At 60.2% G+C, this 17,188-nt stretch overlaps 2 protein-coding genes across 10 annotated transcripts in view; one reads left to right on the top strand and one right to left on the bottom strand.

Annotated features, from left to right (window-relative positions):
- Window positions 1-2,267: 2,267 nt before the first annotated feature.
- STK25 (serine/threonine kinase 25) lies at window positions 2,268-12,551 on the top strand. Of its 4 annotated transcripts, none has more exons than XM_081052456.1 (12): window positions 2,268-2,374; window positions 3,410-3,496; window positions 6,596-6,826; window positions 7,439-7,495; window positions 7,998-8,106; window positions 8,731-8,888; window positions 8,964-9,149; window positions 9,477-9,622; window positions 9,831-9,945; window positions 10,117-10,188; window positions 11,769-11,905; window positions 12,040-12,551. In XM_081052456.1, exons 2-12 carry the CDS (start codon window positions 3,446-3,448, stop codon window positions 12,077-12,079), a joined length of 1,302 nt encoding a protein of 433 aa, XP_080908582.1. In that variant the 5' UTR covers window positions 2,268-2,374; window positions 3,410-3,445; the 3' UTR covers window positions 12,080-12,551. The 4 variants fall into 4 exon arrangements, with proteins under 4 accessions (XP_080908582.1, XP_080908583.1, XP_080908580.1 ...); XM_081052457.1 differs by lacking the exon at window positions 2,268-2,374 and adding an exon at window positions 2,887-3,068; XM_081052454.1 differs by lacking the exon at window positions 2,268-2,374 and adding an exon at window positions 2,887-3,130.
- A 129-nt stretch (window positions 12,552-12,680) lies between these two features.
- The window catches only part of FARP2 (FERM, ARH/RhoGEF and pleckstrin domain protein 2), a 100,206-nt gene continuing 95,698 nt past the window's right edge, over window positions 12,681-17,188 (bottom strand). For 3 of the 6 annotated variants that reach the window (XM_081052448.1, XM_081052450.1, XM_081052453.1), the window contains 6 exons: window positions 16,291-16,373; window positions 15,252-15,370; window positions 14,816-14,979; window positions 13,737-13,844; window positions 13,472-13,623; window positions 12,681-13,331 (listed from right to left, as the gene is read on the bottom strand). In XM_081052448.1, the coding sequence (XP_080908574.1) occupies window positions 13,262-13,331; window positions 13,472-13,623; window positions 13,737-13,844; window positions 14,816-14,979; window positions 15,252-15,370; window positions 16,291-16,373 (696 nt within the window). In that variant the 3' untranslated portion in view covers window positions 12,681-13,261. Of the gene's footprint in view, window positions 13,332-13,471; window positions 13,624-13,736; window positions 13,845-14,524; window positions 14,727-14,815; window positions 14,980-15,251; window positions 15,371-16,290; window positions 16,374-17,188 lie in introns of those variants that run through there. The other 3 variants (XM_081052449.1, XM_081052451.1, XM_081052452.1) reach the window with 2 other exon arrangements.

Below are 17,188 nucleotides of genomic sequence, written 5' to 3'. Positions count from 1 at the left end.
TTTTTCTTTTAGAAAACCATACAGTGAAAATGTCTTTTTTACTGTGCAGTTCTTTGAGTTTAATGCAGGTATAGATTTGTGTCATCCCTTCCACAGTCAGGGAACAGAGCAGTTCCCTCCCCCGCAGAAACTCCCTACTGCTCTCCTCTGTAGTAGCAGGCTGCCTCCCCCACCCCTGGGAACTGCTGGCACCCTTTCCCCTGCGGCGGTCGTTTCTTCCACAATGCTATGTGACCCTTTGAGACTGGCTCCTTCTGTCACACGTCTCTCAAGCAGTCGATTCCATGTTTAGATGGATCGTGGCTCATCCACTCACTGCAGAAGGACCTCTGGGCTGTTTCTAGCTTGGGGCCCAGCTGACTAGACGTGCTGTAGACATTTATGCATAGGCTTTTGTACGAAGATATGTTTTCTTTACTCTGTGTAAATACCCAGGAGTGGGCATGCTGGCTCATGTGTTAGGTGTATAGTTGACTTTTTAAGTAATTGCCAAGCTGTTGTTTACAACGGCTGCACCCTTTACACCGTATGAAAGTTCTGGGTTCTGCCTCCTCGCCCTGAGTGACCAACCATCTGCTTTGCCCAGGATGGGAAAAGGGGCTTCCTGGAACGTGGGACTTTCAGTGTTCAAAGTGGGAAACTCCTGGACAAACTAGGATGGTTGGTCACCCTAACCTCATCAACACTTGCGAGTGTCAGTATTTCTAGTTTAGCCACTCTAATATGTGTGCAGTTAGTGTCTCATCATGGTACGATTTGCATTTCCCAGATGGTTAATGACACTGAGCATCTGTTCATTGCTGACGGCCATCCATCTATCCTCTTTGGTGCGCTAAGTCTATTCTCAAGTTTTCTTATTGGGTTCTTTTTTAAAAAATATTTTTATTAAAATATAGATGACATACAATATTGTTTTAGTTTCAGGTGTACATCATAATTATTCAACAGTACCCACCTGGCACTATACATAGTTATTACCATATTATTGATTATATGCTAAATAAGTGATCACCATAAGTCCAGCAACCATCTGACGCTGTACCCCACTATCACAATATTACTGATTATATTTCCTATGCTGCATATTATATCCCCATGACTTATTTGTTTTATATCTGGAACTTTGAACATCTTACTCTTCTTTATGTTCCCCCCTTTTTAAATTTTTCAGAGTTGACATTCAATATTATTTTATATTAGTTTCAGGTGCACAGCATAGTAGTTAGACATTTATATAATTTACGACGTGATCCCCCTGACTAGTCTAGTACCCACCTAGCACTGTACATAGTTATTATCATATTATTGACTATATTCCCTATGCTGTACTTTACATCCCCAGGACTATTTTGTAACTACCAACTTGTACTTTTTAATCCCTTCCTCTTTTTCACCCACCCCATTGGGTTCTTTTCTAACTGATGAGTTTTGAGAGCTCTTTATATATTCTCCTTCTCTCTCTCTCTCTCTCTCTCTCTCTCTGTATGTGTATATATATATATATACACATATATATAATGTGATATATATATATATTTTTTTCCTCTCTCCCTGTCTGTAGCATCTTTTCATTCATTTTTTTTTTTTTTAAAGGAGGGCACAGCTCCCAGTGGCCCACGCAGGGATCCAATCAGCAACCCTGGTGTTGTTAGCACCACGCTCTAACCAACTGAACTAAGCAGCCACCCTGTCATTTTCTTAATAGTGTCTTTCTGGAAGGAAAATGTAAAAAGTTTGATGAAGCTCAATTTATCTTTGCTTTTATTTGTGGTAAAATACACGCAATATAAAATTTACCATTTTTAAGTGTACAATTCAGCGGCGTTAAGAAAATTCACAAGTGGTGTAAACATCACCACTATGTATTTCCAGGGCTTTTTAAAAATCACCCCAAACAAATTCTGAACCATTAAGTAATAGAGCCCCACCCCCCTCCCAGCCCCTGGACGTTTCTGTTCCACCTTCTGTCCGTGGAACTGGCCTATTCTTGCGACCTCACGTACACGGATCACACGACACTTGTGTCTGTGACAGGACAAACCAGCCACGGGAGAGTTCTTACGCTCATTCCCCGCTGTTTTCTAGCTTCTTCTGTTGTAGCAAGCGTCAGAACCTAGTTCCCTTCGGATTCCACTGTCCTTGCACCCGTGGGGACACAGCGTACAGGGTGGGCGTGGGGCACGCGGCGCGCACGGCCCCGTCGTTGGCGCCCTGACGCTGCTCCGCCACCAGTGCGTCTCCACATCTCCGCCGTCCCACACGGACACGGCGTCCCCGCGACGCACTGGCTGCCCTGCGGTCCCCGGCGCTGGCGCCGCCAGGACGGCCGTCTCTGCTCGGAGCCCCCTGGGGACGCCCCACGACGGGTCACAGGGTCTGTGCCCCTGCGTCTGCCTTGTTTCACTGCTCTCGCGCCCTCGGGTCCACGCAGGTGGCGGCAGGTGTCAGAAAGGGCTTTTCCGGTCTGCATACCATTGCACCGCGCGTACGCACCACCTGTGTGGGTCCCTCCTCCCCGCAGGACCCTGTGGGTGCTGCCAGCCAGCTTCTGCCAGATAAGCAGCGGCAGGAGGGCGCACGCGCTCCAAGGTGGAGGGGAGAGGAGTGGGAGAGGGCGGGAGGATGGAGAGCGCAGCGGGGTCAGATGGCGCGGGGGAAGAGGAAGGCCGAAGGAGACAAGAGAGAGCGCAGGCGGGCCCCAACCCCAAAGCGGGGCGCCGGCGCGGCCCCGCCTCCAGGACCCGGTCCCGCCCCGCGGCCTGCCGGGAGACGTAGTCCAGAGCCTCTCAAGAAGCGGGACTCGGAGTCCCAGCGAGCCCCGCGGCGCGCCTGCGGGCCTCGACTCCGCCCCGCCCCGTGGCCTGCCGGGACTTGTAGTCCAACGCGGGCGGACGCACAGGCACTGGACGAGCGGCCGGACTCGGTGTCCCTGAGAGCCCTGCGCTGGGCCACGACGCCGCGCACCGCCCTCTCCGTCGCCGCCGCCGGCCTTTCTCCGGCCGTCGCCGCCGCCGCCGCTGCTTCGCGGGCTGGAGGGTCCGGGTCCCCCGGGCGAGCGGAGGCTGCGGGTGGGAGCCTGCGCGGGCAGTGCGGAGCGGGCCGGGGGAGGCCGGGATGGAGTACCCCGGAGGTGGGCGCGCTGCTGGGCGAGCCGCGCCTCGGGCGGTTGGGGAGGGGGCGGGGCGGGCGGGGGGGCCGGGAGGGGCCCGGCGGGCGCGGGGCTGAAGGCCGGGCCCGAGCTGGGCGGCGCTCGGGGGCTCCGGGCGGCGGTCCCTCCGGGGGGCGGAAGGGCGCAAGGGCTGCGGAGCGCGCCTCTCCCGGGGCCCCGACCGCGCCCGCCGCCGCCGTCGGAGGGGTTCCCGGGGGGCGGCCGGGCTGGGGCGCTGAGCGGGGGCTGCCGTCCCTCCAGGGGGCTGACGCGAGCCAGCCGGGGGCCGCGCGGCGGATGCTCTGCGGCGGCGCAGCCATGGCTCACCTCCGGGCGTTGGCCACGCAGGTGAGGCTTCGCGTCGGGCGCGCGGGGGGCGTGTGCCGGGGGCCGCGCAGGCGACCCGGCAGCTGTCGTGTGGCGGGGGCGCGCGTGAGCGTGTCCACTGAGGGCGCGTGGCGTGGCCCCCGGGGTCCCCGGACGACGGCCCGCCGCTGGCGCCCGGGAAGGACGGCGTGTGTCCGGGCCGGTGGGAGGCCCGGGTGTGGCCCGGCGTGGGGGCCGGCGTGGGGGCCGGCGTGGGGGCCGTCACGGGGAGGACGCCCGCGGCTGCCGCCCGAGTGCACGGTCGGGAGCCCCGCGTGCGGACGAGCAGGAAGCTCGTCGTGTCCTGTGCAGGGAGGAGGCGCCCGGAAGCCACACGCAGCTGTTGGGCAGCGCGTCCTGCGCCAGCTGTGGCCACAGATGGGACGCACTTTGCTACTGACGCTGAGCGACGCTCACGGACCTCGCGTGCATGTGCCACGTTTCGTGTCTGGGACGGCGCACGGCGCCGGGGAACAGCCCGCCCGGAGCTTGTGTTCCAAGAGCCGCGGAACCAGCCTCCATCCGCCCCTGCTCCGCCGTGCGGATGGCGCTTGGCGCTTGGCCTGGGTGTCCAGTCAGACCCGCGCAGGGGCCGTGGGCGCTGAGGACCTGGGAGAGGGACCCCGAAGGAAGGAAGGCCCTTGCCCTTTCGGGGGCAGAGACACTCAGCCTGTGTGGGCAGCATGGCCTCATGGGGCTGCGTTTTCCCTGGAGACGCTGTCACTGTGGCCTCGTGGGTGGTCCCTGTGTGGAGCCGCGGGTGAGCCCCCCCACAGCGTGTGCTCCTGCTCTGATGTCACCCCCGCCTACGGGCCAAATGGCTGGGGGTGCGAAAGCACCATGTGCTTACCAGCTGTCACCTGTCATGTGGTGGTTGGGGACGGCTTGGCTCTTGTTTTTGTTTTGTGGGGTGAAACTAATGGCAGACATCCTGCCAGGTGGTAGCCCCAAATCTGGCAGTGCCAGGGCTGACTGGAGAACAAGGGCCTTGACCACCAGAGCCAGTTGAGCCACCTCAGCGGCTGTCCAGACCACATGCCTGGTCTAGAAGGGCTCCCGGGTCCCCAGACCTGAGAGCTGCGTGTCGTTCCTTCAGCCGGTGAGACTGGGAGTGGGTTGTCCCTGTGATATGCTTGTAGGGTCAGTGTTAGCCAGGAGTGTTCCTGTCACACCCTGTCTACTCAGTGGACTGATCTGCAGCGGTGCTGAGACCTGAGGCTCGGGGCCCTACCTTCTGTGCAGCCCGGACTCTGGATTAGGGGGTGTGCACTGTGTTCTCCTGCTCGAGGCAGTGGAGGTCTGAGCAGGCCAGCTGGGGTTCCTTTGGTGGCTGCGGGGGGCCAGATCAGCTCTGGCCACAGCCGGGTGGGGGCAGCGAGGTCCCCACGTGGAAGCCAGCGGAGCAGGTTTTCTCGCCAGCAGGAAAGCCTTTTTGTGCTGGTCGCTCAGTGGTCACCAGTATGGTAGGTCACACCTGAAGACCTGAGCAGCTGTGATTTGAAGCCTGCTTTCCCTTGACCTTGGCTTTGGGGTCTTCCTGGCAGTAGGCTGGCTGCAGGCTTCGCGGTTGTTTCTCTTCCACGTGTGCTGGGCTGCCGGTTCCAGTGGGGACGGCCGCATTCCTTAACAGGCTGCGCCGCGGTGCAAGGGGACATCTCACCACCGGCTTGGGGCATCTGCCGCTGGCTGCTGCCTTGCCCAGCCGCCTTGTTGGGGAGGATTCTGTGTTGAGACATTGCTGCTGGCCCCCGGCCCCCGCCCGCTCCCCTCCAAAGCGCCTGTCCCAGTGTAGCCTTCACTCTTCTGGCTTATGTGGCGTGGTGTGTTCACAGGTGTGGGCCTGTGTGTGTCCCCTTCGTTTTGGTTACTAACCCCGGGAAGGCAGGTAACTGTATTTTCTGGTTGACATGTAGCCTCCGTCTGCACCCCGGCCAGCCCAGCACGGAGGTGAGCTCAGGGCCTGTGGAACCCCGAGACTGGGGAGACACCCCCTCCCTGGGACGGCCCTCAGCACCGGGCACAGCACAGCTGGCCAAGCGTGGTTTTGCCTACACATTGGCTTCGTGGGGGTGTGTGGGAGAGTAGGGGTGGCCTCTTCAGAGGGAGGTGTGCCTGATGGATTTGATGCCTGTGGGGCTTGGAAACCCCTTTCCACCTCTGTGGACAAGATGCCCGGCCTCCACCCCCAGCCCTTCTGGGGCCTGCCCAAGGCACCCGCTTCCCCCTCGTCACTGGACTGTGAGGACTGCCCCTGGCTTTCAGAAAGAATTCAGTGTTCCCAGGAGCCCTGGGGGGGTCACCGAGAGTTCGGGTCAAGGGTATGGTTCTCGGCCCGGCCACTGCCTGCACCTGCGGCTCTGTGCCTGTCAGGCCTGGTTTGTGTTGCAGTCTGAGGACCAAGTGGGCCGTCTTCTGGGCTGTTTGAGGTTCCAGGCTCAAGCATCCAGAAGCGCAGGGCTTTGCAGCTGGGTGCTGGTGTGGGGTGGAGCGTCCTGAGGACTGGGTCTGGGTGGTGGAGGGAAGCCCTCTCCAAGGTGTGGCTGCCAGGCCTGCAGGGAGAGATCAGCTCATGCATGCTGGGTGTGTTTTCTTAAGAGACTTTTTTAGAGCAGTTAGGTTTACAGGAAAATGAGCGAGTCTCCTCGGTATTAACCTATTATCAACATCTGGGTTAGGGTCATATGTTTGTTACAACTGATGACTCAACGTCAACACATTAAGCTCATGGGTTTCACCACGTTCACTCTGGGGGCTGTACATGCTCCACCTGACAGCGTCACCCAGGGGAGTCTTGCTGCCTAAAGTCTCCGAGCTCCACCTCCTCGTCCCTGTTAACCCTCACTGTGCCTTGCTTGGCCTCCGCCACCTGAGGGTGGCCAGCAGGGGTGACCTTCGTGGCCCTGGCCCCTGAGCTGGAGCCAGGTGTCTGTGCTCTCAGGGTCTTTCCCTGGTGTGGAGGGTAAATTTACGTTTTCTGAACAAAAAGCATGAAAGCAGGAAGGAGCAGAGCAGAGAACGTAGGGAGCGCGCTGGCTGGTCTGGCACTCAGGCCCCGGCCCCTGACTGGCCGCCTCTCCCCAGCACTCGCGCGTGGACCCAGAGGCGCTCTTCACCAAGCTGGACCGCATCGGCAAGGGCTCCTTCGGGGAGGTGTTCAAGGGCATCGACAACCGCTCCAAGGAGGTGGTGGCCATCAAGATCATCGATCTGGAGGAGGCGGAGGATGAGATCGAGGACATCCAGCAGGAAATCACGGTGCTCAGTCAGTGCGACAGTCCTTACATCACCCGCTACTTCGGCTCCTACCTGAAGGTGCCTGCAGGCGGGGTCTCCACCCAGAGCGAGCCATGGGCCCAGGGTTCTGCGGGAGGGCAGGCCTGGGCTGAGGGCGAGGGCCTCCCAAAACAACAGCTCCGAGGCCAGGCAGGTGTGTGGGGGGTACCTGGTCTCATCCTTAGGAGAGCCCTGGCAGTGGCCAGGCACGAGCAGGGGCTGCAGGCGCAGTGGCTCTGGATTGGCTGTGTGACCCAGCACCTCGCCTGGCTGCACCATGTCCCGGGGCTGGGGCAACCTCCACAGGGCGGCATCTAGGAGGCCCTACTGGTAGCACTGTGGGAGCGAACCCAGCGTCAGCTGGGGGCTGCGTAGGGCCGCCTGGTATGCAGGTGTCGAGGCCGAGTGTGGGCTGGCAGCTGTTCTCCCAGCCTGGTTTTTGAAGGGTTGTTGGCACAGTGGGCTTGTTTGCCGGTTTGAGCACTTGGCCCGTCTGCAAAGCTGCGGCAGGGGGTGTGATGGGAAGGGAGGTGGGAGGCTGCTGGAGCCCTTTGTGGGAGGCCCCGAGGGGCCCCAGGGTGTGTGTCGTGGGGCCTGGGGGCTTCCTGCTCGCTGCCATATACATGCTGACAGGCACTTCTCTGGTCCCAGAGCACGAAGCTGTGGATTATCATGGAGTACCTGGGCGGAGGCTCCGCGCTGGACCTGGTGAGGGGGAGGCCAAAACGGTGGGCGGCTGGCCAGGGCAGCACCACATAGGAAGGTGGCTGTGGGCTTGTCCCACCTGCGTCCCTGGACCCACCGCCCACAGCCCGTGGGCTCTCAGGGTCCTCTCTCCTTTGCTGCCCTGGTGTGTTAGGTGTTAGGAGCTGTTTGTAGCCCCCCTGGTTGGTGCTGAGGGGTCTTGGGCCTCTCTGCTGCCTGTGGGGGACAGGTGGGTTAGCGCCCCCAGATATACAGGCTCAGGAGTGTGGCAGGGGCCCATTCTCATCTGTTAGCTTTATAGCAAAGGTGACGGTAGCACGTGCTCTCTAAAAACAGGCTCCCCACAGCTACCTGCCCTGCATCTGAAAGTTCGTTTCATTTCAAAGTAGTTGATGGAATAGGAAGCCCCACCATCCGCAGGGTCACCCGTTCTCTGGTGGAGGGGGTCAAGCTCAGGCCTTGGCGATGGGTCTGGGCAGTTAGCTGCTGTCCCGTCTACCTGCAGCTGAAACCGGGCCCCCTGGAGGAGACCTACATTGCCACCATCCTGAGGGAGATCCTAAAGGGCCTGGACTACCTGCACTCGGAAAGGAAGATCCACCGAGACATCAAAGGTCCCTGGGGCGCGGCTCCTGCACGGGCGAGGTGGCAGGTCACTGTGCGGGGCGCGCTGCTGGCGCCGGGGGTCTGGGTGTGGGGCCCTGTAGCTCAGCGCTCCTGGCCTCCACTCCCTGCGGCTGCTGGAACCTGAGTGGCACCATCTGGCTCCATTGCCAGAAGACTGCCAGTAATGGGTTGAACTTCCTTAGTTCCCTGTATGTCTCCGTACGTCACATACCAGCTGCGCTTCTAGTGTAAGAAGGGACCCTGTTTAAACCAAAAGTGTGCATTCTAATGTCGGGTGTGGGTGTGAGCCCTCTTGTGGGCCAGCCCTGCCGAGTCCCTGGGGAAGGACATGGCCGAGGGGACTTAACTGGAGATGAGTGGTGGAGTGGGAAGGGCAGTTTGCCAGAAAAGGGCAGTTGCTAGGTTCTTGGGATCTGTCATAAGAGGCCAGCACTTGTGAGGGGAGGCGCCCTCACGCTGCGAGAACTTAACAGCAGTGGCCTGTGGCCCTGGGCCCGTCTGCCTCCTGGGTGGAGACGAGCCGAGGTCCCGGGGACAGCCCTGAGGCCAGGTGGACAGGGGTAGCGGCTTTATGGTTCCGAATGTGAGGCCTGCTGTCCTGTGTTGAGCAGCTGCCAACGTGCTGCTCTCGGAGCAGGGTGACGTGAAGCTGGCAGACTTCGGGGTGGCGGGGCAGCTCACGGACACGCAGATCAAGAGGAACACGTTTGTGGGCACCCCCTTCTGGATGGCACCCGAGGTCATCAAGCAGTCGGCCTACGACTTCAAGGTGGGCATGACGGGTGTGAGGGCAGCTGTGCTGGCTCAGGCCCCAGAGGCCAATGTCCTGTGTGGCTCTGTTCAGGCCGACATCTGGTCGCTGGGGATCACAGCCATCGAGCTGGCCAAGGGCGAGCCTCCAAACTCCGACCTTCACCCCATGCGTGTCCTGTTCCTGATCCCCAAGAACAGTCCCCCCACGCTGGAGGGCCACCACAGCAAGCCCTTCAAAGAGTTTGTGGAGGCCTGCCTCAACAAGGACCCCCGATTCGTAAGCCTGCCGTCCGTCTCCTGGCGCGGAGGGGGGTGTGGTGTGGCCCTTCTGCACCAGCTCCTACCTCACCCCAACCCACCCCATCCAGAGCGGGCCCTGCCAAAGCGTCGGGCAGCTTGTGGAGGGAGCTCACCTAGGGGGATGGCATGCAGCCCTCCCCAGCTTCCCAGTTGCCCCCTGTCACCCCGGGACCCTTCACTGAGTCCTCCCTGAGCGAGAAGGCAAGGCCACGCCACACCCCAGCCGGGTCCAAGCGCCTCCCGGAGTTTGAAGGGCAGAGCCCTACTGTCCCCTTGCCTGCTGACCCATGTCCGACCCCCACAGCGGCCCACCGCCAAAGAGCTCCTGAAGCACAAGTTCATCACGCGCCACACTAAGAAGACCTCCTTCCTCACTGAGCTCATTGACCGCTACAAGCGCTGGAAGTCGGAGGGGCATGGCGAGGAGTCCAGCTCCGAGGACTCGGACATGTAGGGCCCTTGCTTGTCCCGCGGGCTCCCGGCCCTGGGCGCCAAGGCTCCAGCGGGGTCCCTGCTCAGGGCAGGGATGTGGGGGCCAGTTGCTAGGGACCCTGGGCAGGACCCTACCTGGCCCTTAGGGCGGTGAGGCTGCCTTGGCAGTGGGGAGGCCCCTGAGTCCCAGCACCTAGGGCCCTTGTGACTTCACCCTCCTCTGCAGTGACGGAGATGTTGAGGACGGCGAGCAGGGCCCCATCTGGACATTCCCCCCCACCATCCGGCCAAGCCCGCACAGCAAGCTGCACAAGGGGACGGCCCTGCATGGCCCCCAGAAGGTCTGGACCCCAGGCTGGGCCCCTGGCATGTGCTGGGAGGGTGGCGCCCCTCCTGGGCCTCATGCTCCCACAGGTTGCGCCTTCCAAGGAGGCCAGAAACGGGGTGGTGGCCGGGCACACCTGTCCTGACCACTCCTCCCCCGCTCACCCCATGTGGTCTTGCTCTTGCAGTCTGCGGAGCCTGTCAAGAGGCAGCCGCGGTCCCAGTGCCTGTCCACGCTGGTCCGGCCTGTCTTCGGAGAGGTGAGGGCTGGTCTGGGGTCCTGTGGGGCAGCAGGCTAGAGCACTGTGATGAGGGGGGCCGGCCAGCCCCACCTGGTACGTGGGGTTTCCAGGTCTGGCGGAAACCACTGTGGTTTGACCTGGGAGCCGGGCTTCCTGAGCGGGGGCCTAGAAATGGCTGGGACAGACTGCCCTAACGTCCCCTTGCCAGTTCCCTGGCCTGCTCACGTCCTCTGGGATCCCAGGGTGGCTCTGAACTGCAAGTATGTGGGTAACCAGAAGAGCCGGCATGGCTAGTTCTTGGTGCAGGGCGTCAGGCCCAGGGCAGGGGGGCTCAAGGGTGACTGACGCCCAGTGGTCACATGACCAGCGTTTGTCACGTTGGTAGCGTCCCCAGGAGTATGGTGTAGCCAGGAGCTTCCACACCCTGACTCAGGGTCAGCAGGTCATGTGACCAGCTCCCACCCAGGAGTGACCGCAGCATGTGGGGTCCAGGAAGTGAGAGCATGGAGGCAGCAGTCCCTTCCTGAGGAAGGTGGGCGCCTCTGGGCCCAGCAGCTGTGCTTCAACCCCCAGGAGCCTGGAATTCGAGGGCGAGGAGGTTGGGTAGAGTTGGTGGGGCAGAGGGACTGTCACAGTGGCCTTGCAGGCACTTGGGGCTGCACAGTGGGAACTTGTGGGGCTTGGCTTGGACAGTTGAATCAGGGGCTGGTCCTCACACTGCGCCCCACGTGGGGTGGGGCCTGGGGAGGTGGCAGGTGTTGGAGAAGAAGGCCTGGCTGGCATCTCCCAGGGCTGCTTTGCGCATGTGTAGTGGACCGTCTTTGAGGTTGGGACACTAGGCTGCCAGCCTTTGCACTGTAGTGAGCTCGGTAGGGAAGCGGAGTGCCACCCAGGCCACCAGGGGCACTGCCTGGAGCTCTGGATGTTGTGGGCTGGGCCTGAGCTCAGGCTGGTGGGTAGGCTGTCCTGGGAGGCATGCGCCTTTCCCTGTTTCTGTGGACATGAGGGGGGTGGCAGGGAGCACCATGCTTGCCAGTGTCCAACCCTGCCCCCAGGTCCGCTGGAAAGCGCGGCTTCTTCCAGCCGGTTCCCACAGCTTGGAGCAGCAGGGCTGAGGGGACTGCTGGCACCCCGTAGCCTCAAGGGTCAGCTGGCAGTGTGTCTGTGCAGTGCACTCTGGGAGTTTTTGGGGTTTGTTTTCTCAAGCTCACTGGACCAGAGCTGAGAGCTTCTGTGCCCCACAGTTGGGAGGAAGCCTTGTGGTTAGCCGGGCCCCTCTTGAGAACCACGATCTGAGATGCCCCAAGAGGCAGCACCTGCCTTCAGGTGGCTGGGCTTCCAGTCAGAACCCTCGGGTGCTTGGTGCCACCCAGCTGTCCTTAGCATGGCAGTGGACGGAGCGCAGAGGGCTCTGGTGGGGGTGGAGGCATGCTGCCTGAGACCCCCCCAAGTGCAAGGTGAGGGGCGGCATGAGCCTCTGACCAGGGGAGTATGGAATCGCCCTCTGCTCAGAAGTCTCTGTCGGGTGCCTCCACCCATGGCCTTACTTGGTCCCCACCCCTCCCTTCTGCCACACCTGCTCGGTGGTCCCTCCACAGCTCAAGGAGAAACACAGGCAGAGCGGCGGCGGAGTGGGGGCACTGGAGGAGCTGGAGAACGCCTTCAGCCTGGCTGAGGAGTCCTGCCCCGGCATCTCGGACAAGCTGATGGCTCGCCTGGTGGAGCGTGTGCAGAGGTGAGGGGGACGACCTGCTGCTGAGGGCTGGGAAGGGGTGGCGGGCCCCTCCTGCCCACAGTGGGCCCGTGCCACCTGGTGGCTTCCCACAGCCTGCACTGGGGCAGGAGTGTGACAGGGCCTCTCTCCTCTAGGTTTTCCCACAACAGAAACCATCTGACGTCTACCCGCTGAGGCCGCTGTTTTGGAGGCGGACAGGAGGGTCTTTGTTCAGAGCTCTGTGAGGATCTGGCTGACATGTCACTACCGTGTGGGCCTCACTGTTGGCTCAAGGCTCCCCACCCTGTGCAGAGGGCTGTTCTCCTTCCCCTCCCGCTGCAAAGATCCATGGGGAGCCAAGCAGCCCCATGGAGACAGCAGGGTCAGTCTTGTCCAGACCCCCTTGGTGGGGCAGCCGCTCAGACATGCATGGAGACTGAGGCAGATGAGCCTTTGTCCCCACTCGGCCCGTGGTGGCCATACATTTGCCTTGTGGTGTCACATCAGGTGCCGTGTCTTCTCTAAGCACGTGTGTCAGCCAGAATATTTTGTTTGTTAAGAAAACTGAACTTCCTTCCTTCCCTGTGTATCCTGAGGTTACAGTGTTAGTTTTCGTAGACATCGAGAGGCTCCTACCACTTTCAATAAAGACCTGAATTGGAAACGTGCTGGTGGTGGGTAGGGACCTGCACTTGGCGGGGTCCCGACTGCCCGGTCCCCCCGTGGAGTGCCCAGTTTCTGGCTTCCGAGTCCTTGCCACAGCACATGGTGCCCTAGGGGCGACCCCACACTGAACAGGGTGGCATGCAGGCGCAGGCAGATGCCCTTTATTTTTAGCCACAAGCACGTCTGCATGAACAGCGCACACGTGGGCTTGCACTTGTTATGAAACAGCGGGGTGCTAAGAATTGGGCCCTCGTGCTCCCAGGGCCACGTGGGCACTTTGGTTTCCACTTCCCCAGAGGTATGTGGGGTGGGCACCAGACTGGCTTCTGCTGGTCGTCTGCTGTGCTCTGCCCCTGGTTGACCCAGACTGAAGGACAGGCCACCTGGGCCTGAGCACAGCACGTGTCGGGTGGTGCGGGGCCACCTGGTTTCTGTTCAAAGCCAGTCCCCAGCAGGGCCCTGCTCTGGAAGAGGAGAGGGCAGGGGACTGCCACCTTTGGTCACTACACAGGAGCTGGGCCTGTGTTTCCACTTGCGGGTGTGTTCTGCACAGGGACCGCATTGGGTCTCCAGGGGGACGATGCCCCCCCAGATGTCACTGTGAGGCCCACGCACGGTCGGTCTGTTGTTGGGAAGACTCGGGACAAGCACTTGTGGGGCACGTGCTGACCCCTTCTGCTTCCTCGGCTCTCTCGTTGGGCAAGATGGGCTTCATGCCTCCTCCTCGGGGGGCACAGCCCTCGCAGGCGAGCTGCTGGCTCTCTCAATCACCTCCATCCACCTGCAGAACAGGGTGGCCTGTCAGCACCCCAGGATACCCCCAGGGCTTGTGCTCAGATACCTTCCTGGGAATGGAACCAAGTGGGCCAGCTAGAAGCCTGGCCGCCGTGCCCAGCCCCCTGTCTGCAGCCCTACACGCACCTCTCACACGTGTACTTGCTCTCGGCGCGGAAGAAGTAGACGTGGGACCTGAACTGGAGCTTGAAGACGTGCTCCTTGGGGATGCGGTCGGCCTCCCCAGGGACACTCACGCTGTAGCCCAGCAGCGGGAGGCTGGCCAGGGGGTAGTCATCCTGAGGGCAGAACAGGATGGCATGGGCACGGCTCCACGTCGCTCCCCAGCCCCCACACCACACCAGCCCCCAACGGGACGCTGGGGTTCCCCAGCTCCGTGAAGCCACTGTACCTGGTGAGTTTTGTAGAAGAACAAGCAGAAATTGGTGAAGACCACCCAGAGCTTCTGCCAGCCGTTACTGTTTTTGAATTTTCTTAACAGATACCCTGAAAGCTGGTTCTGACAGAAAAGGAAAATCATAAGTAACAGCACCCGAGACCCCAACCCCCAGAGCGCTCACCCTCCTGACCCGGCCGTCCCATGGCCTCCCCAAGCATGCGTGCTGCCCCCACAGGCCTCCTGGCGTGGCCTCGGTTTTACCTGTGTGGCCGTGATCAGCAGCTGCCTGCAGCAAAACTGCTCCTCAGTAGTTAAGCTAACAAGTCTCTCTCCCCCTACATGACAAATCCCCAGTGTGAGGAGAGGATGCCGTAACAAATCACATGGGCCAAGTCTAGAAGGTTCTTTCATGTGGTGGCGGGAGGCATGGGACTCCAGGCCTGAACAGGGTGCCCAAGTGTGCCGTCCACTCCGCCAGGGGAGGCCTGAGCTGCCCTCAGCGCTGAGCTCAGGTGGGCGTCCTGGCCAAGGGGAGGCCTGCTCTCTGCAGTGTCCCTTTCCTGCCACCCCTCCCGCCCTCTGGCCCGTGCTACCACTTCTCTCCTTGTACCCTCACCTGAGCACATCAGTGCACAACAGGGCCCTCTCCATGACCCAGGCCTGTACCCACTGACAGCTGAGGAGGTGTCCAGGACCATTGCCCCAGGCTCGCAGGGGACATACTCCCCCTGTCACATACACCCTATGTGCCAATCCTACCGTCCCGGCCCCCAGGTTCAACAAGCTCAAAACCACACTGAATGCGAGGTGACCTGAGCAGTGAGTGGCTGGAGTCCAAAGTGACGCTCCAAGTGATGGAGGCAGAGGGGAGGCGACAACTGCCCATGACAGGCCCATCTGAGAGCTCTGGGGTCACCACCCTCCTGGTTCTTGCCAGCACACACCCACAGTGCTGGCAAAGCCTGAGCTGCTCTGTCCGAGGGGCTTTTCCAAAGCGACTTCCTGACCAAGGGAGACAGCAGGCTGCAGCCCAGCCCTGCCACCTGGGATCCCCTCCCCAGCAGCCAGCACGAGCAGAGAGGGTGCTGCACCTTGACGGCGGCGCTGTGGTCAGCTCTGGACACGCTGGTGTTGCGGTACCAGCACACGTGCACCGTGGTGTTGGCCCGGTGCTGGCCCTGTGCCTCCAAGGAGCTGTGGGTGCCACGGGCATCCTCTTCCGACTCTTGCTCCACAGAGACCTCGTCGGAGGATCCTGGGGGAGAAGCCAGGCCTGGCTCAGGACCCGGACCACCCTGGACCGGAACATCAGGGGAGCCGCCGTGCCCAGTCAAGGGTGGACAAAGAAAAACCACACAGTGCTTCTGCCAGAAGAGCTCGCGGCCCCTTCCCCCTGGGCATGGCCTGAAACGTTCCTTATGAAAGGAGCGTGTGCTTAGCAGGCAGACCCTGACCGAGGAAACCAGGCTATAGAAAAGCTTCCTTCGGCGCAGTGGGGGGCTCCCAGGGGTCTGGGCCAGGACTCACTGCGGGGAGGAGCGCACACAGTGCTGCCGGGCAGTGCCAGGGCCATGTCACCGCCGTCCTTGGCCGCTTCGATCGCGGTGTTCAGGTCATGTATCCACTTCTCCTTCTCTAGCCGAGTGCTGCGGGAAGAGGGCTGAGGCTCAGAGCCGGCTGGCAGGGCACCTTGCTGCGCCAGCCTCTCAGGGACAGAGGTCAGAGTCCTCGTGTCACCCCTGCACCCAGTCTTGTGGGTCCAGAGGGCTGTGGGAAATGCTGCTGGTGGCCAAGACTGCATCCCCCTGGGAGTTGCCGGGGGGTGTGGAATGGGATTCGTTACAGGGTAGTTTGTTCCAGAAACAAGGTTAAGTTTGGTGCTCAGGTACAACATTGGTTCCTGGTTCATTACTAAGCTGCCAAGGTCCCTGGCAGGTACACGTCCAGTGCTCTCTGATGGCGGCCAGGACACAGCAGAGTGGAAGCCGAGAGTTGGATGCCCGCCGGGAGAAGGAGAAATGCACTGGGGACACCCGACTCTCGCAGCAGAGGGACTGAGCACAGCACGATGACCAAGGTGGGGCCCTCCCTGTCGCCTTTGAGCTCAGGTCGCCTTCCCGTTGATCTGATGTGGGGAGTAGAAAGTGGCCACTTGCTCCTAAGCTGCGGCCCAATCAGGATGCAGGTAGGGCTGCCCTGCCAGGCTCTTCCCACTGTTACACCACCAGTAGCCCGCTGGCATTGCCCCTTGACTTGAATGTGCCAAAGGGCTCATGCCCCTGGAGACCGACCATCCTCGCAGGCCCCTCACAGGTCAAGTGCTATGAACCCGAGATGCAGGGAGCACCTTGGCAGCACCACAGCCAGTGTCTGCGGGGACGTTCTCAAGTCAGGCTTCCCCCAAGCTCCCCACCAGTGGACAAGCATTGCTTAAGGGGCATACGTCACTCCTACACCTGTGGGAGTGACACTCCCACAACTCGGAGGGGACTCTGGGTCATGACAGGGAGGCCCCCACTCCTGGGACCCCAGGGCCCACTGGAATGCAAATGTGGAAGGCCCTTACCTGGCTGCCACCACAATTGTTTTCTGAGCTGCATAAATGGTGAAACAGTGTGGAACAGACCATTCATTCTCGCTTTCTTCTACCTGTGGGTGGGAAAAGAGGTAGAAGTCTGGACCAGGAGAAAGGCTGGCTGAAGCCAAGCGTGAAGCACACCACAGGTGACGTGGAAGTTCTGTGCTGTCCAAGTCTACGCTGAATACGAGGTGCTATGGGAGCACGCGGGGTCGCCATGCCATGGCACCTGCCACCCATGTGGGTGAGCTGTGGGCCACAGAGCTACTCAGCGGTGGGTCCAGCACTATCAGCTGAACATCAAGCACAGGAAAAAATGTTGAGCGTTATCATGACTAAAAAGAAAGTTGGACAATTAATCTTAAAAACTAGGTAACAAAACCTAATCAAATTAGGTTCAGAGAAAAACCTATACAGATTAATCTCAGTTATAAATGACTAAATGAAATAACTCCAAAATAAAATGTCACCTAATCGAACCTAAAAGCACAGACAGGAAATTTTCCTGTGACCAAGCAAGGCTGTTCTAGGACTGCCAGGATGGTGTGACGTTAGGAAGCCGATAATAGAACTAACCCTGTCACAAAGTTAAAGGGAAAAAAGTGATCATTTCTCTACAAGCTGAAAGCACCTTTGCTAAAATCCAACATGCTGTTTCTGATAACATCTCTTAGGTAGAAACAGAAGAAAGTCGTTTTAACACAATACAGATTATCTTTCTCAAGCCAAGAGCCATCATCCTTTCCTAGGACCAGCCAGTTACGGATCATTTCACAGAATGGACAGCTTCCCTGTGCAGGGCCTACCGACATCAACCACTGAGCCTCACACTCCACATGAAAGATCTGGAATTAACATGAACAATGGCCGGCAGGAGAAGGCTTTC

The sequence above is a fragment of the Rhinolophus hipposideros genome, assembly GCF_964194185.1.
Source record: "Rhinolophus hipposideros genome assembly, chromosome: 6".
In the NCBI taxonomy this organism is placed as follows: domain Eukaryota; kingdom Metazoa; phylum Chordata; class Mammalia; order Chiroptera; family Rhinolophidae; genus Rhinolophus; species Rhinolophus hipposideros.
This window is presented reverse-complemented; position numbering and strand designations above follow the sequence as displayed.